At 39.7% G+C, this 26,567-nt stretch overlaps 1 protein-coding gene across 1 annotated transcript in view; it reads left to right on the forward strand.

The window, feature by feature from the left end:
- The window catches only part of G9a (histone-lysine N-methyltransferase G9a), a 429,274-nt gene that overhangs the window by 91,571 nt on the left and 311,136 nt on the right, over nt 1-26,567 (forward strand). The window contains exon 7 of the mRNA XM_067137709.2: nt 9,798-10,025. Coding sequence (XP_066993810.2) covers nt 9,798-10,025 — 228 coding nt within the window. The remainder of the gene's footprint in view (nt 1-9,797; nt 10,026-26,567) is intronic.

The following is a 26,567-nucleotide window of genomic DNA, read 5'->3' on the forward strand; positions in this document are numbered from 1 at the left end:
TATGCACTCAACCCTCACAATTCCTTTACATCCTGGCTTTCTGCACCTCCCTTTCTTAGACATTTCAGGTAGGTGACCCAGACCATCAAGTTGTATGTCAACATGAGGCGAAGCTGTAGGCGGTCCTCTCTTCTTTTCATTAGTGCACGCTGTATTGAACTGTTAGAAGGCCTCCCTTGCTTTCTTGATGGGGTTCCAGGTTTCCCTTGAAACAATAGACTTCTTGCCACACTTCTCCTGAAGTACAAAAGTGGCATCATCTGTTTATGACCCACACCATTTGGTAAGCAGTTTTTCCTGTGCAGAAACCAGGCATTGACCAACATGAGATCTAATAAATGAAAAAAAATTCTGTTACCATTTCTTAGACCTGATTTGTGTCCTGTACAGAGCAATCACCGAGTCGACAAGATCTACACCGCCCATAAATGGGTTGTAGTTTACCACAGTGTTCGGGCATTTAGAAGTATAAGAATGCCTAAAGGCGTCAAACCCAATATTCGTGCGACAGAACCCAGTTAAGGGGTTAAATAGAGTTTATTAATTAAACATTTAATGGGGCTAGTTTCGACCTATTTAAAGGTCATCTTCAGCCATATCGCATAAACGGCTCAGTAAAATGTCTAAAGTGCCTGAACCAAATAAAATACTCAGTTATTCCACCTTTTCAATACAAATTAAATAGTGTTTATTAATTAAACATATAATGGGACTAGTCTAAGACAATACTTTGCATATATGCTCGATTCTACATCTCATCAAAATTATGAATGATGTTAAAGTGTATCTAACCCCCCTGTTGGTGGGGGACGCAGATGATGAATACACCCACGGTATCCCCTGCCTGTCGTGAGAGGTGACTAAAAGGGGCGACCAAGGGATGATTGTCTTAGAACCATGAAACTACTTTTGATTAGTACCATCACGCGGGGAACACCATGGGTCGCCTTTACTTGCGAGTTGTACCACTATATTAGGTATACAATAGATTTGTGATTAGTAGCAGCGCGCGCGGTTTTTTTTTCAGTAGGTCTACCCGTGAGTCGTACCCATGTGAACACCACCATGGGTCTGGGCGTTGCCTGTGAGTTGTACCACTATATGAGCGACACCGTTGGTCTGCGTTGCCTGTGATTAGTACCCACTATGTGAGGAACACCACGAGAATACCTGCGTCCGTGATTAGTACATCTAGGTGAGGAACCTCATTGGTTTGTGTTGGCTATGAGTGGCGTCATTTTGTGAGGAACACCATAGGTCTGCATTACCTGTACGACATACAATACTTGTGAGTAGTACCATAATATTTGGAACACCGTGAGTGTACACTACCTTTGATTAGTACCGCAACTTGAGAAATACCATGGTTCTCCTTTACTAGCGATAAGTGCCATTATGCGGGATTGTTGACATAGATATTGCTCCATTTAGACAAGCATCAACGATTCAGGATTGGGCTCTTGAAACAGTCCCTTGGTCAGTAATATTGTTTCTGGGAAGCATCACGCGTCTTATCCACTGATTGTTTTAAGTTCGTATTCATCAATTCATTCATCACCACGTTTTGAATCCTGGTCAGAGGATGAATTTTGTACTTTTAAATTGTCATCGCATTTTGTCTCATTTCGTACCATAGGGGCCGATGACCTAGATGTTAGGCCCCTGTAAACAACAACATCATCATCATCATCATCATCAAAGTGTATCTATGCTTCGCAGTGATAAGAAGAATATCATAAGGCTTCTTCTCCTCTACCATAACAACACTATGCATATATGCAGATTTCCACATCTCGTCAAGACTGTGAATTGTGAATTGTATCTACGTTCTTGAATACTACGAAGAATATTTTAAGACTTCTTCTTCTTGTATATTTCACAGCTAAGTGAACTAATTTCTTACAACAAACGTGTTTTCAGGAAATACTATAAACAATTTTTCATAGTGTCAAACGTATAGGTTTTAACACCATCTTTAAAAAAACTGTGTTTCAAATACTTTGTTCTACACGCCATATGACTGAGGATGACGTTTAATAGGTCAAAACTAGTCCCATTAAATGTTTAATAAACACTACTTAATTTGTATTGAAAAGGTGGAATAACTCACTTATTAATTTATTTGGTTTAATCAAAGTTCAATACGGACCCAAAAAATATACTTTATTTCTCTAGTTAAATGTCTGAGCCGTTTACGATTAAAACTCGGTCATCCTCGGTAAGACATGTATGTAGAATTAAAAACATAGGAAACACACAAAATGAATATGTTGAATTAAAAACATAGGAAACACACAAAATGAAATGTTAGTTAAAAAGTTTTTTAAAAAGCATGATGAAAGTTAAAAAGCTGTGTAATTTTGATTGTTAAAACAGTCTTGAGCTGGAGGTCTTTCTGTTTCAATGTTTTTGTTGTCCTTTGGTGTGGTTCAGCTGGTGTCTGTATACTGTTGGCTTAGTTGTGTTCCGACATGGGCTGATATACATAAGCATTATTGAAGTTGCACTGTCTGATTTTTAATCTGTAAAATGGCTAATACAAATCGAATTAAGGTTGAAAAATGGTGACTAGCAGGAAACAACATTTAGATTAAGTTATGAAGAACGAAAATTAACTTATGTTATGTGGCCCGCTTGTATCACCTGTGTTCTCTGACAACGGAGTCGAGCTCTCGACTGACTTGCTCCTCCAGTTGAGACGCGAGACGTGTTGCTACAAGGAAGTGGAGTAGAGAAATGGGGCGGGACTTGCGGGAGAAGGGGAATGTGCGGAATAATGGGGGCAGTGATTGAAACAGAGTGTAATAATTGTGCGTTCTTATGTTCCTGTTTTTTTACTATAAATGATCGGAATAAAAGTTTCCCATATTACGTTCTTTTTTTTAATTTGTCTCGTTTAAGTTGAGGGCTGGGTTTTTACATAGATCCATACTGATGTAAAAATTCTTTAAAATGTTGAGTCGTGGACCTTTTTGTTCACGTTGCAGAATTTTTAGATCTTGATCTATTGTAGTATAATTGTGATTATAGTCTTTGTGATGGTTACTCATAGCAGAGAAACGATTATATTTTAAAGCACTGCGATGTTCTGTGTATCTTATCAGTTTGTCGGACGTAACTTGACCCGCATCCCTGACATTCCAGTTTATATATCCCAGAATTTGTGTTTTTATTGCTAGTATTTACTGTGTGAGAGTTAAATAATTTTCTTTCATTAGTGTTGCTGGTTTTTAAAACAATTTTTAGGTTCTGTTTTCTTAGGACGTTGGGAATTATATGTATATTATTATTGCTAAATGTGAATTTTTCTTTAGTTTTTGACTCTTTCGTTAAAGTAGTTGTGGGTTTGTTAGTATGTTATTGATTAGCTTATTTATAAATTTTGTGCTGAATCTGTTGTTCAAAGCTATTTCGCATATGTTCCTGATTTCTTTTTTCAAACTTTTCTTTGAGAGCAAGATTTTTAAAGCTGTTTTTAACATGTTATTGTAGGCAGCTTTTTTTTTTTTTTTGTGAGCTTCAGGATGTATTGAATTTTGTGTAATGGTGTTAACAGTTTAACCCATCCGCTTACCTTATAAACATCAGTTGCGGACCTTTAAATTACCATTTAAATGCTGGTGTTTGGAAGGTCCATGCAAGACAGTGCTTAAATGATAAATCACTGCTACTACTGGCTCAAATGTTGTCAAACTTTCATAGAAATACTCAAAAATAATTAATTCAATGGAATATGCTACATTACAGTGAAAAATATGAACTATGCACTATAAACTCACCTAGTAATTATTGTTAGTGTGGAATATCTTCACAATCACTATTCAGTAAAATATCCACGACTTCTTGCTCGGTAATAGCCTTGCGCGTGCTCATCTTTACTTATTGAATACCCGTGACATCAGCTGAATGCTGTCTTCAATTTATGCGGTTAATCCCCTAAACATGACTGAAATACAGCTGAAGAGACTTCCTTCAATATAAAGAATGATTGTAATGCCATCATTTGAGTTTTTAATGTACTACCTTCCCTTCTGTCTGTTACGTCATCAGCCCAGAGACCAATTGGATCCTCAGATAGCACCACCAAAAGCTATGCAATTATAGGAAAACCACACAAACCAATGGAAGAGCCCAAATGAGGCGTACTAGGCAAGATGAGGAGTGAGGTAGTTTGCCATTGCTTTCCTCACTGGACCAGAAGGTGCCACTGCAGCACGACTGATCCTATGAGCAACACCTTTCATAACACTTGGACACTATTTGTGCTCCAAATGTCATTACTCAGCACCACTCATACCCCAGCAGCTTCCATATTGTCACAGCCATGGATGAGACTGGGACTTCGGTGGAAGCTACACTTTGCCCTGGCCTGTGCCAAGACCAGATACAAAAATACTGCATCCATCAAGAAATGGCAACAGGCACTATCTTCCCTTTACCATCAATAAAGCAGGACGTTGCATACCCCCATCGATTCGACGGTTAGGTAAGCGGGGCACAGGCTCGTGCATCCCATCGATTCGACGGTTAGGTAAGCCGGTAGGTTAAGTTGGTTTCCTGTAAATGTTAAATGCCAGGTGATTATTCTTATGACGAGATAGTGTTATGTCTAAGTAATTAAGCGAGTTATTGTTCTCCAATTGGCCGGGTTGAGTGGCTCAGACAGTTGAGGTGCTGGCCTTCTAACCCCAACTTGGCAGGTTCGATCCTGGCTCAGTCTGGTGGTATTTGAAGGGGCTCAAATACGACAGCCTTGTGTCGGTAGATTTACTGGCACGTAAAAGAACTCCTGCGGGACTAAATTCCGGCACCTCAGCGTCTCTGAAGACCGTAAAAGTAGTTAGTGGGACGTAAAGCAAATAACATTATTATTATTATTATTATTATTATTATTATTATTATTATTATTATTATTATTATTATTATTATTATTATTATTATTATTATTCTCCAATTCCATAATGAATTTAATATTCTGATCTAAACTGTTGAGTAGTTCCAGAATTTCCTTTCCTTTGTTAATGCTGCTCTCTATGATGGCTAGCACATCGCCGATGTAAGGTGTCCAGTATTTTACAACTTTGATCTTATCTATGATGTTTGTGTGTTGTAAGTGCTCCATATATACGTTAGCCAAAATACTCGAGGACGGTGCTCCCTTAGGTAAACCTTTCTGTTGGTAGATTTTATTCTCAAAAATGAAATAATTATTACTTAAAGAGAATTTTGATAGGCCTATGAACTCCTCTACCTCACCAATACTTAATTTACTGTATTTTGGTTAGAAAATTGAGAAGTCAAAGGATAATTCTTTGCAGACAAAAAATGTTTCGATCTCCTTCTTGGGGCTACAGCACTTTGAAGGACATTTGCATAAGACAACCTTATATCAAAATTATACAACAAATGGGTATACTTAAGAGTCAATTTCTCAGCAGATCTGGCTAAAGATTCTGTTGTTAAGTGGCCTTGCTTTAATAAAATTGATGGCTTAAGTAATAATTATTTCATTTTTGAGAACAAAATCTACCAACAGACAGGTTTACCTATGGGAGCACCGGACTCGAGTATTTTGGCTAACATATATATGGAGCACTTAGAACACACAAGCATCATAGATAAGATCATAGCTATGAAATACTGGGCATGTTACGTCGACTATGTGCTAGCCATCATAGATAGCAGCGTTAACGAAAAAAAATTTCGAACTACTCAACAGGTTAGATCAGAATATTAAATTCACTATGGAAATGGAGAACAATAACTCACTTAGTTAGACATAACACTATCTCGTCATAAGAATAATCACTTGGTATTTAACATTTACCAGAAACCAATTTACACTGCTAACACCATTAAACAAAATTCAATACATCAGTATGGATCAATATAAGAACCCAGCCCTCAAGTTAAACAAATTAAAAAATAAAGAACGTAATATGGGAAACTTTTATTCCGATCATTTGTAGTAAAAAACAGGAACATAAGAACTTACAATTATTACACTCTGTTTCAATCACCGCCCCCATTATTCCGCACACTCTCATTCTCCCGCAAGCCCCGCCCCATTTTCCTACTGCACTTCCTTGTAGCAACACGTCTTGCGTCTCGACTGCGGGAGCGAGTCAGTCGAGAGCTGGACTCCGTAGTCAGAGAACACAGGTGATACAAGCGGGCCATGTAACGTAAGTTAATTTTCGTTCTTCATAACTTAATCTAAATGTTGTTTCCTGTTAGTCACCATTCTTCAACCTTAATTCGATTTGTATCAGCCATTTTACAGACTAAAAATCAGATGGTGCAACTTCAATAATGCTTATGTATATCAGCCCATGTCGGAACACAACAACTAAGCCAACAGTATACAGATACCAGTTGAACCACACCAAAGGACAACAAAAACATTGAAACAGAAAGACCTCCAGCTTAAGGCTGTTTTAACGATCAACATTTCAGTTTGTTTTAAAAACTTGCATCATGCTTTTAAAAAATTAATTTTAACTAACATTTCATTTTGTGTGTTTCCTATGTTTTTAATTCATCATACATGTCTTACCGAGGATGACCCAATGTCGAAACATGTCTATTTGTGTGTGAAGTTTCATCTTAATTGTACATAAAATATATCCCTTTCAGACCCTACCCACACATTTGTGTGGGTATGTTTCAGCAGTTGGTACGATTCATTGCGGTGACTGAGAGCATTCTGAGCTGTTTAGTTTTAAAGCATAGGTTTGTGCAAACTCTTTGATATGCATTAGTTGGGGCTGTAGACCTGTGGAGGACCTATGAGGTATGTTGATTCTGCTGGTTTTGGCGGTCATCATGGCAACCGGTGCATCATCAGATAAGTCTGTTCATAATTGCCTTATTTGGTTAGATATTGATATCAAACTGCATAATATTAAAACTAATACCATATTAGTATTTTTGATGCATAGATACGGGCAATTATTATTTGTTTATTTTACTGTAGAGCTTCACAAAATGTCGCCAACACGTTCGTGTGGGCTGGGACTGAAGTGTGCTAATATTATTATTCCATAACAAACAAATGGCCCACGAAAAGGAAAATACTGTATTATTTTCTTAAAGTATGAATACAGAGTATAGTGTAATTAAATAACTGCTATATTTACAGCAATTATTTACAGCAATTATTTAACATACACCATAGTTTTGTTTTAACATAACCGTTAAATTTCAGAAATATATTGTTCTTCATTTATCAAGAATCCAACGTAAAGGTTCAAAAATTTATTTTGACAGATATTTCACAACTATTCACCTTCTTGATGTCCTAAGTGAGAAAGAAATCTATGGAACTGGCACTATTATGATGAACAGAGTCTAAAATAAAATGTTTAAACCCAACCAAAGGAGGTACGACGTGAAGTTGAGGAGGTGTGCCGATCAGATGATGGAATGTGTTTAATTCGGTGGAAGGACTCGAAAGTGGTGACAATGGCCTCAAATTTGCATGGAAAAGCCCCACTTCATGAAGTAGAGAGATGGGACAAAAAGGAAAAAAGAGTAGCAATTCCAAACGCAGCCAAAGAATATAATGAAAAGATGGGCGGTGTCAATATCTGTGATCAGGTGTTGGAAGAGTACCGAACATTCTTTAAAACAAAGAAGTGGACACTGAAAACTGCTATTCATTTTATTGATCTGGCAGCCGTTAATGCGTGGATGGGGTACAGGAGAGATTCTGCATGCAATGGAGTTGCAAAGGAAGACATTCTTGATCTAATGAAATTTCGATTAGCCTTAGCTAAAACACTTATTGCATCAACCGACTTAGTACCCTTTCGAGAGGAGGAAGAACAAGGAGATACACCTAACAAGATGATGTGTCCACCACTCCCATGTGTGCACCACTCCTATGTGTGGACAAAAGGCTTGACGGTTTTGAGCACTGGCCAGCTGTTGATGAACTGTCGACGGCACGCATGTGCCGCATGACCAGCTGCTCCAGCCGAACCAAATGCGATGTTGTACTAAGTGTAATATTTATCGATGTCTAACAAGTAAGAATAAGTGTTTCAGGGAATTCCACAAGAAACGATGTTGTAAACGTAAGAAGTTTTCATAATTATTTATTATTTTCTTCAAAATTTGGGACAGTTTCTCACTGCTTGTATTCTGTACATTAGATAAATAAATAAACAAATTTGATGTGATAAAACATGTACATTATATCTACCTTCAATCTCCTTCTAGAAAAAAATATTTCATGGCTATATTAATATTAATAAAGTACAGACCCAGCCCACACAAATTTGTGGCTCATAAGAAACAACAATGGAATAAGATTTTTAAGTTGCAACAGCTTTTATTATGTTTTTATGATCAGTTGAGAATTAAACAATGAGACTTGCAAAAAAAAAAATATATATATATATATATATATATATCTCCGCCTGTGATAATGGAGAATAGAAGGTGAAAAGTTGGCTCCTTTCCGGCCTTTAAACTTGCTTCTGAAAAAAAAAAAAAAAAAAAAAAAAAAAAAAAAAAAAAAAAAAAAAAAAAAAAAACATGGACTAGCAGAGGATAGAAATGTGATAATAGGGCATCCGCAATTCATTTGATATTAACGTGAATACTAGACTGATCACTTTTCATTGTTGGTCTCTAGGAAGACGAAGTGATGATTATTTGCATCACAATTTCCAAAAACAAACTGAGCCACCATATTCTTTTTGGATAAAACTTCCAAAGAGTGGCATGTTCTAAAACAACTGAGAATGAACAAATAATTAGAGGTCCTGAAAGCTGATAAAGGCAGTGCTACTGTAGTTATGAACACCATTGATTATAATAGGAAGGTGGAGGAATTTCTCAGTGATCCCACCTATAAAGTATTAAAGAATATTAAAGAATGATCCTTCAAGCACCATTGATAAGAAAATGGCATCTCTCAGATTGATGAAGTGATATATCCTAAGCCAAAAGACAGATTGTCACGTCTCCTCCCTTGAGGCTGGCCTTCTTGCCATACGTACAATCTGTCACGGATAGTTTTGACAATATTCTCAGAGGGCACAATATCAAGACCATCTTTAAGCCTAATATCATCGTAGACAATTGCTTGTGATCAGTTAAAGATCATATTGTTTTAAAGTGTATCAAAATATATATATAAATTCTTTGTTTCTCTCAATCTGTTTAAGTAGGTAGGTTGGTACGAGGGTTAAGGATTATCACAGGCACTTACGTCTTTGCCAACCAGAGAAATCGGTTGTGGCAGAGCATGCCTTGTACAATGACCATCAAATCATTTTTGATTTAACATCTGTCATTTGTAAAGAGGAACGCATTTAATAATTGTAACATAACCTAATATCTCCAAAACATTATGTCATTGAGTGGTCGTGAGAGAATGGGAATACTTATTTTTGAAATTTTTCTTTATGAGTTATTTTCAGTCATTGTTGCATATTATTTGTGGAACAGTATGTTATTACTTATGCCTTCCTGCTATTGGGATTATGATTCTAGTTTATAATAGTTGCTTATTAGGAAATATTTCAACTAGATATTAATAAATCATTTCTACACTTACATACTTGGTATTATTAGGCCTACATTGGCACTGTTTTTTCTTCAAAGGATCACCCAGTTAAGTTTGGGTTTCTGCCAAAAAAAGGTTGAGAACCCCTGCTTTAAAATGTAGTCATAAGTTTGCTGCAATGGACAGTGTATTTTATAAAATTTTAACTAATGCAGTAATCGTGTATCTTTAAATCATTGCATTTAACCCATCTTATATAATGTATCTCATTTATGTGTAGCCCATCTGCCAAGATGTCCTTCTGCGTGGGAGACAGGAGGAAAGATGTTCCTTGTGAGCTTCCCAAACCACCAGTTACGCCATCTCTTGCACTTGATCTGCCTACAGGTGGTAGAGTGACAGCTGAAGGAATGCCAGCATCGCTGGAAAAGGACAAGTTAGCTCAGTTGTTGCGTGTTTCTTTTGGCATGAACTCTGCTTGTCCACCGAACACAGCCAATATTCCCAGGTCGGTTGTTGCATGCCAGCTCCCATATTTGTTTTCAGTGCACAGATATTTTGTACAAGTGCAGAATGCTGAGCTACAACTCTTGGCAAAACCAGGGCATAAATCTTCAAGTGTGAATTCTTATGAGAGTAAGGATTTTACCATTGCATGTAGTTTCTTTGTTATTTCATGTAGTTCATTATCAAATTACTGAGATAATATTTATTTTAGATTCATGTGTACTTTGTTCTGTGTTGGTGTATTAGTGTGTGATACATAGTTATATAGCTGCATTGCTTTTGTGGTCATGTTGAGGTTTAGAACTTTGCTTTTCACCAGTTCGTAGTAAACTGAGCCTTGGCTGGTGATAGGTCTGTGCTTGAATCTATAGCTGTGATTGAATTTGCCCTGGGACTCGGGAAACAAGCATTCTAATTCCTCTTCCTTCTGTTTTTTAAATAGTTGTCTGTGGTTTTTGGTTTACACTTATGACATGTTAGGATCTGTCATGGGTTGTAGCAATTTTTGTTCACTATATAAATTATAGGTAGTTATTCTAGTGTAGACAAGTAGACACAAGTTATTATTTACCATATTATTTCACTCATAAAGTGAGGTTGTAATATTTATGCACAGTCTTTGTTGCCTCTCAAATAGGATATCAGTGCAATTAGAGCAGAGGTCCGCAAAGTGGGGGTACGTTTAAGATTGGAAGTTCATACGATGAATCAAACTCCATCTCATTTTCGAACAGTTATTGCTATCCTCAGATTTTCAGTACAGTAAGCAGCAACAAGCTTTTCCACTCCTGTTCGAAACTAATGTACTTTCATGGAAACACACTGCATTCGTTTGAATTTCACAAGTGTTGACCAGGAAAGGCTGGCAGTTAGACCACGTCTGCACGAGTTTAGAGATTAGGTGCTGTTGCACAACTTTGACCACAGCAGTTAATCCAGCCCCCTTTCAGATCTGAACCTGTCACCCATGGCACCAATTTCCACCCACTGTAGCTTAATAACAATCAGCCACTTCTCAATGTTGCTGCCATTACATTGCTAGATTTTCAGCCTGAAACACGAGAAACTATGAGTGAACAGTGCACTGTGCTGTACAGATTTCTCTGTGTTCTTAGTAGGGTAGTTAACCTTATTGTTAGTGGTTATTGTATTGCCATACAAGTCACTGTTTCACAGTAGTAAAAGGTGATCGCTTGAAAGTGTTCTGTTGAGTGTGTGTTATTCCAGGAAAATACCTAATAAAGAACAGGTTGCTAATTTAGATTGTATGTTCACCTTCCACATCTGCTTCAGCTCTCGCCGGTAAGGTCAATTATTTGACACAAACAAAATTGTGCAGATATCAAGATGATTATCTAATTTAGATTTCACTAACATTCTTGCGAGTAACCAGGAACAGCCACAGTGTGTTCTTTGCTCGGATATTTTAGCCAACAGTAGCATGAAACATAAAACTTACAAGACAAAAATCATCCAGAACATGTGCATGTGAGTAAACGTGTAGAATTTAACCCAATGAAATTAGATGACAAGCCACTCCTGCTTGCGAGCACATGGTCTACAACTCAGATGACGAGGTGAGCCTGTTCAATGCCGATGCTCAGATATCTTCCTATAGTGCACCCGATTTGTAGCAGATAGCTCTTTGTGTTAAGATTTTTTCACACTAGAAGGATGAGATGAGGGCATGTCAAAGTTTACCCTTGTGAATAGGGTTATTTGAAAATATTTCAAATTCCTTTCAAGCCAGTAGTCAGTATAGCAACTATCAACTAGCAGCGTGCACGTTTCTGAACAGGGAGAGTCAGTGAATTTAATAGGAATTCGAAGATTATAATTTGTACGTGGAAGTGTTGAGTGTAAATGAGTCAGAAACTGTATATCCCTCTACTGCATGAGTTTTTTTTTTTGGTCCAGAAATTAACTGAAAAAAATATGGAACTGAAATATATTACAGTAGAGTCTCGTTAATCCGAACTAATTGGGAACAGTGTCTGTTCGGATTACGAAATTTTTGGATTAACCGGAAAATATTTTCTAATGATAATATTATTGTTTTTTCGTCCCGCTAAGTACTTTTATGGTTTCCAGAGACGCCTAGGTGCCGAGATTTTCTCCTGCAGGATTTTTTTTACTGCCAGTAAATCTACATACACGAGGCTGACGTATTTGAGCACCTTCAAATACTACCGGACTGAGCCAGGATCGAACCTGCCAAGTTGGGGTGAGAAGGCCAGCGCCTCAGCTGTCTGATTAAAATAGTTTCTACAATACAGTACAGTACATAGGCTACTGTAATCTGAAATGTCCATTCTTTAGCAGTTTCATTAATAAAATACTGTGTAAAATTACAGTAGTGTAGTTAAGACCCCGTAGAGGAGAAAACGACAAATAAAATGACATTAGCTAGTGGATGGAAGCTGTCATCAATTACAAACAGACCAAGAAACTGTAGCTATGGGGAGAAAGAATCTGGAGTTGATGAGGAACAGAGTGACGACGAAGAAGACCACAATGAACAACTAGTGTCACATTCAGATGCCGCGGCCGTCTTAGAAATTGCCGTGCGCTACGTCGAGCAACACTCCGCTGATACGTCCACTGATTGTGTTGTTCATGAGACCCTGGTATAACACTGCATCTTCGAGTAGGTTCCAATCACTACGGCAAAAGAAACTAACAGACTTTGTAAAGCTAAACGACCCGTGATCGATGGTTCATGATGTGTAATTATATTTACATTAAGACATTCTAGTAAAATATGACTAATAAAATGCAAGTAATGCAAGTAAATCTTCATTCCATAATATGTTCTTTCATTTCAATAAGGAGATTCTTTAAAAAAAATTGAATATTTCAGTTCGGATTAACCAGACTTTCGGATTAACGGGACTCCAGTGTACTTAGTAAACAATATAACATAACTTGCAACAAAATTATATTGATATTTCTGGGGAAAAATCCATTTTACATTTTGTTGCCATGTGGCAACATTATGCATTCTTATGCCGATATTTGATACTTTGAAAGGTAGTTCATACACATAATTACCATACATAATTTGGACGTGTTGAATTTTTAAAAGTATATTTTCAGGTCAGAAAAAAAGAAATAAATTAGGCCTACACATGTATATAAAAGCAAAAATACAAAAATGTTAGGCACAGTTTCTCTGTCTACAAGTCCTACTTGTCATTATGAAATGTCAGAAAACAATTGCTTTTTTTTCGTAAAACACAAATACACCTTGCACTTTATGCACTCAACCCTCACAATTCCTTTACATCCTGGCTTTCTGCACCTCCCTTTCTTAGACATTTCAGGTAGGTGACCCAGATCATCAAGTCGTATGTCAACATGAGGCGAAGCTGTAGGCGGTCCTCTCTTCTTTTTCATCAGTGCACGCTGTATTGAACTGTTAGAAGGCCTCCCTTGCTTTCTTGATGGGGTTCCAGGTTTCCCTTGAAACATTAGACTTCTTGCCACACTTCTCCTGAAGTACAAAAGTGGCATCATCTGTTTATGACCCACACCATTTGGTAAGCAGTTTTTCCTGTGCAGAAACCAGGCATTGACCAACATGAGATCTAATAAATGAAAAAAAATTCTGTTACCATTTCTTAGACCTGATTTGTGTCCTGTACAGAGCAATCACCGAGTCGACAAGATCTACACCGCCCATAAATGGGTTGTAGTTTACCACAGTGTTCGGGCATGGAATGGTAACAGTCTTTTCGAGCTTCTTATCATACCTGTTTACTTCCGTTGTGGGTTCATTACCAGCAAAATTACTGAGCAATCTAACGAATCTGTTGTCAAACCACTTGACAGCAGAATACTCCATGTTATCAGAAATAAATCTTTTCTCATCTGTTGCACCTCTTCCCTTTCTCTTCATCTCCTTTTCACTCTCAAATGTACATCCTTTCAACCTATTTTGCCCCACAGTTCCTATGGAGAAGATCTTCCTCTTAGCAAGCTCCACTTGCAGTTGTAAACTACAAAACAGTTATCAAAGTACACTTTACAGTTTTGACCTTCAGGTACCACTCTAGCCAGCTTAAGCACAACATTTCCACTAGCTCCTATATCAGGGAGCCCTACACACTGATCTACCTGCCCAATATAAATTTCCAAGTCATAAACAAGCCCCCCAACATCACAAATGATGAACACCTTGTAGCCCCACTTCTTTGGTTTCTTTGGGTTGTGCGTAGCAGGGGGAGAGGTGATACTCCCACATGGCGCGTCCCAGGTGGCGGATAGAGGGGTCCTAACCGGCTTGCCGGCGGACTTGAGGGAAATAAAATACCTCTCGCGGACCAAACACACACCCCCTGTGGGTGGGGGAGGCAGACGAATAATACACCCACGGTATCCCTTGCCTGTCGTGAGAGGCGACTAAAAGGGGCGACCAAGGGAAGATTGGATTAGAACCATGAAAGTACTTGTGATTAGTACCACCACGCGGGGAACACCATGGGTCATTATTACTTGCGCGTAGTACCACTATGTTAGGTACCAAATAGGTTTGTGATTAGTAGCAATCAGGAGCACCGTGCGGTCAGGCTTTTACAGTACCTGTGATTAGTAGCACTATATGAGCGACACCAAGGTTCTGGCTTGCCTATGATTAGTACCCACTACATAAGGAACACCACGGGATATTACGAGTCCCTGTGGTTAGTACACGTATGTGATGAAAACCGTAGGTTTGCGTTGGCTATAAATGGCGTCGCTATGTGTGAAACACCATAGGTCTGTATTACCTGTGCGAATTTCATTACCTGTGAGTAGTACCATAATGTGTGGAATACCGCGAGTCTACGATACTGTTGTTTAGTACCGCACCATGTCCAATACCATGGTTCTTCTTTCCAAGCGATACGTACCATTATGAGAGGCCGATGACCCCTTTAGCTTGCAAGCATCATCAATTCAGTCTTGACCTCTAGAAGTAGTCCCTTGGTCAGTATTACCATTGGTCTCCGTCAGTTCCTGAGACTGAGGCATTGCGGGTCGGCTCCACTGATTGTTTTAACTTCATATCCATCCGTTCATTGTTCGTCCTCATGTTTTGAATTCTGGTCAGTGGAGGATTTTGTATTTTTATTTTGTCATTGCATTTTGTCTCATTTTGTACCATCAGTCGCCGATGACCTCGATGTTAGGCCCCTTAAAACAAGCATCATCATCATCATCATCATCATCATCATCATCATCATCTTTGGGTTGTATTGTGTTAGTGTGTGTCTACCTTTCAATGGGACTGTTTGTTCATCAACACTGTATTTTTCTGCCTTAGGTTAAAGTTGGCAGTTAGAGATTATATGGTCAAGGAAACTTCTATAATTTATCATATCCTGGGTCACACGTATCTTTTGCCAGTAGATTGTCAGTAAAATGAAGGTTGGATTTTATGTTCTCAAACCTGTTTACTGTCATACGATCCACAATCAAAGGAACACACATTTCTGAATCCCAGTAGTCCCTTTTGTTCGGCAAGCGTATTCCTGACATGTAAAATACCATACCTAACCACACTTCCAGGTCTTCTTGAGTCAATCTGAGCAGTTTGTTTGGGTTCTTCTGCACCAAATACATAACAGACTGTTCAACTATAGTGTCAAGTATTTCATTACCCACAAACATTCTGAAATACTCTATAGGAAAGAAGTTAATATAAAGAACCACCTAATCGATACTTTACTTTTTGCCTCAGGCAAAATTGAATATATATTAACACTTACAGAACATGTTTCGACCACTTAGTGGTCATCTTCAGCTGTATAAAGAAAAAGCTAAGATGAAAAAACATTAGGATAATAAGCAAAAGTGATACTCTTAGGTTATAATGAAAAAAATTGCTGTGTTGACTGTTTGGTACAAGTTCTTTGGTGACTCCTTTGTTATAAAATGGAGGTCACCTGATCAGGACATCTTGCCTCTCGTTCTTATTTGGAAAAGATGTTTATTCTGCGCTGTCCAGATGGTCTGTCTTTGAGCGCGATCTAGTGTAGTATCGATGTGACACAGTCTGACAGTTCGTGCGATACTCTGGAGAGAAGGGAAGTAGAGTTCTGTCGTCATCTAATATATCAAGTGAGGGAGGAGGAAGATTAGGCTGAGCCTCTGCAATGTCGTGTTTGATTATATCTCCTGTTCGCGGAACTTGTTATGTAGGCGAGACAAAACGTCTGATTTCCACCCACCTAAGAGAACATATCCATCACACCAAGAACCAAAACACAGATATTTCAGCAGTAGCCAAGCATTCCTACGAAACTAGGCACGGAATATCATTTGACAAGACCAAGATCCTAGCAGCTATCCCTTGGAATCTGGAAAGGAAAATCCGCGAGGCTATTGAAATCAAGAAACATCCGAACAACATAAATTTAGAAGAAGGATATAAAATCAGTAATTCTTGGATGCCTATCATTCATAGTTTGACATACAGACCACAACATAAACACACGGGCCGCAACCCCATTACATAACAGCGCGGGCAAGCCCCCACTACCTGGCTGTGACACATACTTTCCAGAATTCTCACGAGACAGCCAGGACTTACGTCAGCCAGAAAGGCTAGGATATAAAAAGGCCAAGATCAAGGCCACTCTAGTAGTGTAATTTCTGCCTGGGAGACTGACAAAGAATACTGCAATGTTTTCGAAACGTCAGCAAACTGTACATGATGTGCGTACAAGTACAACACGGTTCAACCCGGAAATTAAATTAAATTATTCTTCACACCGTGGAAGCTTCACTTCTAAGATACTGCACTAATATGTTCAGAAACCACTGTTTACACATTATTAGGATATGTACATACCAAAAAGGTTTTATAGACCACGCTTATAATGACAAAAACAACAGATATAATAAATCAAGTCACATGGAGCTACCCAAGTCAACCATTTTTGTATATGGAAGAAATCGATTGTCTTTTGTTACTACCAACCTTTGGCAAAAAATCTCTTCTCATTCCATATGGCCAGTACCTGTCGGTTGCCATATGTTAACAGCATGCATATAAAGCTTGTCTTTTATGCTTGAGAATTAAATTTCTTAATTGTTGCCAGGTGGCAACATGATGCAGTAGAGGGATATATCACTAGTGACTCAGAGAATGATGAGCATAATTTTCGCGCCAGGCCTCCACAACCAAAACGTGTGAAACAGGATGACTGGGTGTGGATAAGTGGAGATAATAATCATGTCATTCACTCTTTCCATGTATACAGTGGTGTTTCAAAGTTTTTATTTCAGAAATATGTGGCCACAGCTTCATCTGAGCTCTCTGTCTTTATAGACTATATGGACCCCTTTATTTTCTGTAATTGGTACAGAGAGGTAGCAGGTAGAGACCCTCTTTGGAAGCAGCCTTACCCATGGAGTGGTGCCCCTTCCTATGTGAGCCCTAGAGCACACTGACCCAATGTGTAATAACTGGTAAGGGTCCCAGCTCAGGGTTACGAGTGAAGACCTCACCGGTATCTTTGGCAGAAAAGGTGGACTTCAGTATGGTACAGATGGCGGAAGAGGCAGCCCTGGACTCTGGGATAAATAAGAGTACGATCTAAGGAGGCCAATGGCTTTTGGTAGATCAGGCTCTTTAGGAGGGCCGATGGTCCCTCAGTAGGGGAAATGCTACTGAAACACCATTACTCTGAGGAGAAGATGGGCTTCAGTGCGGCGAGTGAAGCGGCTATGAAGCCGCCACTCGGTTTTCTCAAGTCAGTTGCAGTCCATTGGAGTTTCGGTGTTTGACACCACGTCTCATGCATATGTACTGTGGTGAAGGATTCCAAAATTATAGTATGTGGGTCACTTCCTGGCAAGCTGGGATCCATCTTAAACAAATCCACGCCAGTGGCACTTTCTTCAGCTGTCACTTTTCACTTCAAGTCCAACGGTGATTGGATAAGGACGATGGAGGGAAGTTCTCAGGTGAAACTGGAAGCCTTCAGTTTGGACCTGCATATTGGCAGCAGGTGTGTGACGGTCGTCTCTCTAAAAATTGTGACCACCGAGCTCGATAGCTGCAGTCGCTTAAGTGCGGCCAGTATCCAGTATTCGGGAGATAGTAGGTTCGAACCCCACTGTCGGCAGCCTTGAAAATAGTTTTCCGTGGTTTCCCATTTTCACACCAGGCAAATGCTGGGGCTGTACCTTAATTAAGGCCACAGCCACTTCCTTCCCACTCCTAGCCCTTCCCTTTCCCATCGACGCCATAAGACCTGTCTGTACCGGGCGAGTTGGCTGTGTGCGTAGAGGCGTGCGGCTGTGAGCTTGCATCCAGGAGATAGTAGGTTTGAATCCCACTATTGGCAGCCCTGAAAATGGTTTTCCGTGGTTTCCCATGTTCACACCAAGCAAATGCTGGGGCTGTACCTTAATTAAGGCCACGGCCGCTTCCTTCCAACTCCTAGGCCTTTCCTATCCCATCGTCGCCATAAGACCTATCTGTCGGTGCAACGTAAAGCCCATAGCAAAAAAAAAAAAAAAAAAAAAAGACCTCTCTGTGTCGGTGCGACGTAAAGCAAAAAAAAAAAAAGTGACCACTTGGGAATTTGGTCCTGCATCTGTACTAGGGTAGGCCTATTTAGGATCACCACTCCCCAGCCCTAAATGGAAAGGCCCTAGAGAAGGTGGGCTAAACATCGGAAGACACACTTTTGTCTGGGTGGGTGACTGGACCCAATGGCTTTGCCAGCGTGGTGCTTTATTGTAGAGGCCAACATTGATAACATGATAGACGCAATATATTATTAATTATAATTTTGATTAAACCCATTTAGGGTGATTTTAATTAATTGCTGACTGCATCACGGTGAAGTTTGTATTCATATATGAGGTAGTATCATGTTAGTTTAAGGTTAGTTCCGAACGGGGTTAGACTTCATAAGTAGAGCATTATAATTCATTGCTAATCTCTTCAAGTCACGCAGTGATTCAAAATTTAAATAACTCAATATTTTGGCAGACACGTTGAGTCGACATCCGACCCCAGAGGAAGCCGCAATCCACCAGATTGAATTGATACAGGAGGATCAGGAGGTCTTAAAGAAATTTGAGGGACGTAGGAATGATACAGGAGAGAAATGGGTTCACTAACTTAATGAAAGAGTTCTTTACCAAGACATTGCCACCAGACAGTCCGCAGTATGAAAGAGCCAACAAGTTGTCAACGAGTTACCATTATTTGAATGGGGTTTTACACAAGTTCTTGGATGAGGACCACACGAAACTTCGGATCGTCATACCATCAGAAATGCAAGTACCGATAGTCAACCACGTACACCGGGTATAGGAGGACACGGATGTATGGGAAAGGTCTTGGCAACCATCCAAGAGATGTTTGTGTGGGCCAAGATAAACCAAACGGTTCGGGATGTACTGAGATCATGTTACGTTTGTCTGAGGATTAAACCTAATCCGTACTTGCTTAAGCAATCTTCGCGCCAGTGGTTACCCACTGAACCCTGTGAAATCTTCGCAGTGGACCTATATGAGGTTCGAAAAAATCTTTAGAAAACAGGTGTAGGGGGTGCCTGGGAAGGCTCAAAATGGTCCAGAGGGGTTACTGAGGCATCGTACCTTTGATTCGAGTTCGCTTGTGAAAAGGTCGGAGTACAGGTTAGGTTAGGACTAATGTTAGCCAGCAAAGTTACGGACACAGAACCTCATTTGTGAAAGGTTCTCACTAATCTTGTAGGATTTCTGCCATACCTTCTTGTAAATTACCGTATTTATACATAGAGGTAAATAAGGAACCGGTATGTGCGTTACTAGACTCTGGGAATAGTGTCAACTTGATGAGTGAGACCTGGTACGATTCTATGAAAACGGTTTGCAAGTTACCTACCTTAGAACCCGTCCCCTTAACCTGCCGTACTGCTAATTCCAACTCATTAAACATTGTAGGATCACTACAGGTCAAGATTAGAGTCCATGATTTCGCATGGAAAATGCCAGTACTAGTGGCAAGAGATTTATCCTGTCAGTTCATATTGGGTGCCAATTTTATTGTTACAATAAACATGATTTTGGACCTGCGGTTCAACAAATTCCATTTTAAATTTTGTGTGAGAACCTTTGAGCTGTGTGATCACTTCCCTATTCTGCCTTGTCACGTTAACGCTATTCCTGAAGATTCTGACGAACGCAAAGGTTTTGATTTTAATCACTTACCTGAGGAGCAGGCCAAACAACTTAGAAAACTCTGCGATAAGTTCCCCGATGTCTTTACCGACAGGTTAGGTGTTACCAATGTCCTAGAATACAAAATTGAAGTCACGAATAACATACCTGTCCGTTCTCCCCCGTATCGGATGACACCACCCAAAACGAAAGCCCTTAAGACTATTATTGATCAAATTCTCGGTGACGGTGTAATACGCCCTTCTAAGTCAGCCTATTCTGCTCCCATGTTTCTGGTACCTAAACTGCAAGGTGGTTATCATCCTGTAGTTGACTACCGGATGTTGAACTGTAAGGTGGTCCTCCAATCTGTCTCCCTTCCTGATTTGCACTCTTGTTTTTCTTGGTTTGCTAATGCAAAAATATTTACCACCTTCGATTTAAATCAGGCCTATTACCAGATACCTCTTGACAAAGAATCCAAGCATCTCACAGCCTTTGCGACCGATTGAAACCTATATGAATTTGAGCTGTCCTTACTCGGTTACTGGAGTGTGTTTTATCTGACATTAAGTTCAAGTTCGTCTATAATTACCTTGACGATTTGGTGATCTTTAGTGAAACCTTCGAGGAACACCTTGTCCATCGGATCATCGGAGAATGTCGGCCAGCCAACCTACACGCCAGACTACATTATCCTACCGAGTGATTAAGAAACGCCAAGCATCCACAGACAGAACCAGAGTACCACACACCTCCAACGAATCACCATCTCGACTTACAGTCACTCCACTGCTGATTGGAACTTTTCTTTCTTTTATGACATTTAGTAGATTCTTTGTCGCTACGTTAATTTTACATTTCAGCGTAAGTTTTTAAGTTGTTCGTACCATACGTAAAACAACGGCTGATCCTCGCTCTAATTTCAGGAAATATTTTGGGAGGCCCGCCCCCCCCCCCCCCCCCCCCCCCGGCTACGCCAGTGCAACCTACTGCTTCCGAGAATTTTTGATGTAGTGGAAAGTTCTGCCTGACAGAAATACATCCTCACAGCACTCATGTTGTAACATACACCATTGTCTTGGCTATCCTTTCTCTTCCTGTATGAAGCACATTGGGGACATCCAAATCTTACTGTCTGTAAACTAATGGGCATCCCACCGGGAGAGACAACTCTGGCCATTGTGACAACAAGCACAAGCTGAACGCCAACTGAGAAGACTCAAAAACGAGCGATTCCACCGTCCGTTGAGAGTTGGCGAGCTGGTTTTAGTGAAGAAGCCCAGTGCAGACGTGCCAAGTCTCCCGATTTGAGCGGGAGACTCCCGATTTTTCATCGTTCCTCCCGATCTCCCGATCGCCGGGTCCGATCTCCCGATTTTCAGAGCAATATCCGTAATTATCGTATTATTTTAAACTCCCGCGGATTTCCTCGTTCTGTCGATATATGGCTGAGTATGACTGGTCGATAGTAGTTCTAATAATGATACCAGATGGCAGTACGGGACACGGTGGCCAGTCGTGCTGCTCTATGGTCTGTAATACAGTCATTCTCTTTGCAAGCGAGTCAAGCGAGTAACATTCACTTTGGAGTAACCTAACCTCAGAAGTAGCACACCAAAGTTGTTTTACCCGTAGAAGTGCTCGTGTTGTGCCTTAATATTTGTTTTGGCCAAAATGTCAAAAAAGAAATATGATGCAGTGTTTAAAAGTGCTTATAGGGAAGAGTTTCCGTGTTTGAGTGAATCAAGAAAGGCACCAACTTTCACATTCTGTACTATATGTAGGTGTGAATTTTCAGTTGCACATGGCGGAAATGCGATATACTCAAGCATATGCAAACGAAAAAACATAAGGAGAGTGTCCAGTGTGTAGAAAGAAACCAGAAACTGAACTTTTCATGTAAAAACCAAGATGTAAATCCTGTGACGAATGCTGAGGCGTTATTTACGTCATTTATAGTAGAACATAACCTGCCTGTAAATTGTGCCGATCACGCCGGACCTTTGTTTCGCAAAATGTTTCCTGATTCGGAAATCGCTAAACGGTATGGGTGTGCTAGAACGTAAACAGCGGCTATCATTACAGAAATGTGCATGGAAGAAAGGGCGAAAATTGTATCACATTTGCAGGTGAATGCATTTTCTGTTGCTACTGATGGTAGCAATAAAAGCGAGTTGAAAATATATCCCAATGTTGTAACATTTTTTAGGCCTGAACTCAATGAAATTCAGAGTTGTCTACTCTCTGTGCCTAATTTAGAAGTGGATGTTACTGGAGCTAACATTGCCAATCTTTTGCTCTCAACTTTTCGGGAATTCTGCATTCCATTAAAAAACTGCCTAGCTCTTGGTGCTGATAATGCTCCAGTAATGGTAGGATTAAAGAATGGTGTGACAGGATATTTGAAGCGGGAAAATAGTAACATAATCATCGTAGGCTGCTCTTGTCACCTAATTAATCTTGCTACCGAGAAGGGTGCGGCGTGCTTGCCCGTACATGTAGATTAAAGTATAATTGATATATTTTATTATCTGGAAAGGAATGCAAAGAGGAAAGAAAAGTTCAGAGGATTTCAGACTTTACACAACACTGAGATCAGGAAAATTCTGAAGCATGTGCCTACTCGATGGTTATCACTAATAAGGTGTTTAGATAGGATTTTGCTTTAGTGGGACCCTTTGGTTACACTATTCAGGAGCGAAATTGTGAGTAAGGATTCTCAGATGGGAACTTGGAAGACTTACAAAATTCCTAAGCACAGTTTAAGTGCAGATGTGTCTTGTTTGTCTGAAAACGTTAAGGAATGTCATAACATTCACCTCACTCCTCAATTAAAAGGAAAACCCAGTCATCAGTTTCACTAAAAAAAATGAAACTACTGATCACACTAAGAGCCATGCATTGTCACGTGAAGAACGACTTTTCATGTTCCTTTCATCAAATTTACACAAATCTTTTCGCCTTTTCCTCTCAAGTTTTATGGATATCTTTGAGAATCTAAACGTAGCTCTTCAGTCAAGTATGCTGCACATCCACTTATTGAGGTCAGTTTTGGAGGAACTATTGAAGAATGTGATGGCGAGGTTTGTGAAACCAGACGTTATTAAAAGATCCTCCTCTCTCCTTGATGTAGATTATCATACTCCAGCAAATCAAAAGGATGATTGTGATTTGATGATAGGGAACTCTGCGTTTGGTTTAGTGAACACCTTGAAGTCTGAGGAAAAGTGCATATTCTTTAAGTCTGTTAGAAAGTGTTTCTCTTCATCGTGTGACTACATAGTACACAAATTTCCATTCAAAGATGTTTTAATTAATGCAGAAGTTGCAAATATTTCTGCTGTAAGTAAGGCATCATTTTCTAGCCTTGGATTTTTCATTAGCAAGTGTCCAAACATTTTGACTAGTGAAACGGAACATTTGGATAAAGAAACTGATATTCTGCACTCCCAGTTCTATAACTTTCAGCTCGAAGAAACAGACCTGGCAAAAGGAAGAATTGATGCTCAATGGGCATTGGTAGGTTAGATAAAATCAGCTGATGGTGTACTTAAATATGACAGACTCTCTAAGGTGATGCTTGCTATTTTATCAATTCCACATAGCAATGCAGAATGTCAAAGAATTTTTAGCAGAGTCACAAAGACAAAAGCACAGTTCAGATCCTTGCTGTCTGAACAAACTTTGGAGAAACTTTTCACCTTGAAATCAGTTCAGCAAGGAAAGTGCTTTGAGCAAAAATTTAGTTCTGAGTTTCTGAAGAGGGCTAAGTCAGCTACTGGTGTGTTGAACAACAATTAGTCATAATGTGATCACCATGTTGAAGGATGAGAAGTCACATGTTTCTACAGTTCAGGTATGTCCAGTATTTAGTATTCACATGTAAATGATGAAAAAATATATGTGGGCAAATAGAATTGTTAATGTATTGAATTATGAATTTGTACATGTTCTGCCATCAGTGATGTGTCGTAATGCGTTGCGATTCGCTGCGAAATTTCTCCTGATTTTTCACTTTTGAAAGTTGGCATGTCTGCCAGTGTTTCTAACCCAGAGCAGAAAGTGTACCACAAGTTTTGCAAATTGTTCGTGGGCTCTTTCAAGATCATACAAAATTATGACAACGCTTATAAGGTTCAAAGCTTAAATGGAAGTTCAGAGTGTGTATAACGCTGCTAATTTAAAGTTATATCACACGCCAGCAGATCGGAGGGAAGCAGAGGACGAACAGCCACAGCGTCAGCCAGAGCAACCACCACAGCCGCAACAGCCAGTGCAGCCGCCAGCTCCGCAAACACTAGAACTACTATCAGCGATAGTCAATCAACTGGCAGTCAACATGCATCCTGCATTCGATTCCCGGCACTGACAGAGTTAAGAAAGACATGGGATGGGGAAGATACAGTGTTATTTTTGGGTGCAGTAGAGATGGCCTTGAGTCTCCCGTAATCGAAATATCTATGACCTGGAAGGTAGTCACCTACAAGGGGTGTAGTACCAAAGTGGTTCCTTTTTATAAGAAAACAAATTAAATGAAGATTCTACTTTCTCACAAATGAAAAACAATATTACCAATGTTACGAACAGTTTCAATAATGCAGCTGGTTTATGTTAAGAGTACAGAAGCTATGATTGTACATGGTAACAATCAAAATCATCAATATCTACTGAAGATCCGTCACCACACTCGGTAGGACTGGCTTTCTTTTTATATCCATCGGGCGAGTTGGCCGTACGGTTAGGGGCGCACAGCTGTGTGCTTGCATCCGGGAGATCGTGGGTTCAAACCCCACTGTCGGCAGGCCTAAAGATGGTTTTCCGTGGTTTCCCAAACAAATGCTTGGGCAATACCTTAATTAAAGCCACGGCCGCTTCCTTCCCACTCTTAGCCCTTTCCTTTCCCATCCTCGCCATAAGACCTACGGTGCGACGTAAAGCAAATTCTAAATACAAATTTAAAAATCCTTTCACAACCCCTTCCAAGGAAAAATTGTATCCACGCTACTGGTCTGGACTGAAATTATTTTGTGGGTACGCCACTGCATCCACTCACCATTTAAGGTACAAGGTAAGCTTGAAAAATTGTTGGACACTCAAAAAACACCACATTAAATGATGTGGTTATGGCTCAAAAGTATAAAGAAAGGTAAGGGACAGGATCTAGTGTTTTAAGTAGAATCCGTATCAATAGAACGTGTCTCCCATTTTTAAAATGATTCATGTCTACTGCGATTGAAGCCTGGGCCGTCCTGATGAGAAGATAGAACCATTGGAACTGAATTATCACGCCCACCAATTACAAAATAGTTTTGATGGTGTCATTTGAGGTTCCAATCAGTTCCCGGGCATTTGACAAAATATATAGGCCTACCTATCAAACTTAGGCACACATCCACGATTGTCTTGCTACTGTTAGAATTTAAAAAATTTTTGTAACTTACCGAGGATGCACATGCAGTCGTTTTGGCTACTCAGTGACAAAACGGTCCCTCTTCAAAAAAAAGTTACTTATATGGCATAAAATGAGGAACTAAGTGCTGCTCACAATCCTGTCACAGTCTTCCCAACGCTGCAACTTAAACACAGCTCATCTCTCAACCACGGTACAACCCGGGGATCCCTAGGACATTGTTTTTTCCAGGAATAGATGTGCAAAACCTGACACGTTGTTGTAAGCTTGCAACTGTTTCTGGCCGTAGACCCCGTTATCTCGGTGATCACATTCCAGCCCCCTACTGAGTGATCCTTTGCTAATAGCCCTTTTCCCCATGTCTTGACATTTGTAGAGCAGAAAAGTAGAGGGTGAGTTTTAATAGAAACTTGATCTCAGAGACAACTATTGCCAAAGGAATGCTGAGTGACGGAGGGGGAGGATTAGCTCAGAAGAACAAGGTGCAGGTAGTAAGAAGGGGCATACTGTGTAAAGTTACCAGTGAAAGACCATCTGTTAAAGTGAATAAAATTCGTCATGCCTATAACGAAATCATCTAAGAGTGCGCTTATACAACAATGGCAAGATTATTTTTTGCCAGTACTGCAATAAAGAGGTACGTGCATATGTCTTAAATTTCACATTAATCTAAAACTAAGGTTTTGATATTGGGTCCTCCAATTAATTTTAGAGACCTCGTCTAGGTTGGAAAATATTAGAAAAAATTTCATAAAGGAATAATAAATTCTATAGAGGACAATTATCATAAAAGGCTGTGCAGTCAGGGACATGCAGCTGTGAGCTTCCATCTGGGAGATCGTGGGTTCGAACCTCACTGTCAGCAGCCGTGATTATGGTTTTCTGTGGTTTCCCATTTTCACACCAGGCTGTACCTTAATTAAGGCCATGGCCACTTCCCTCTCCTAGGCCTTTTCCATACCATCGTTGCCATAAGACCTATCT

The sequence above is a fragment of the Anabrus simplex genome, chromosome 1, assembly GCF_040414725.1.
Source record: "Anabrus simplex isolate iqAnaSimp1 chromosome 1, ASM4041472v1, whole genome shotgun sequence".
Lineage (NCBI taxonomy): Eukaryota > Metazoa > Arthropoda > Insecta > Orthoptera > Tettigoniidae > Anabrus > Anabrus simplex.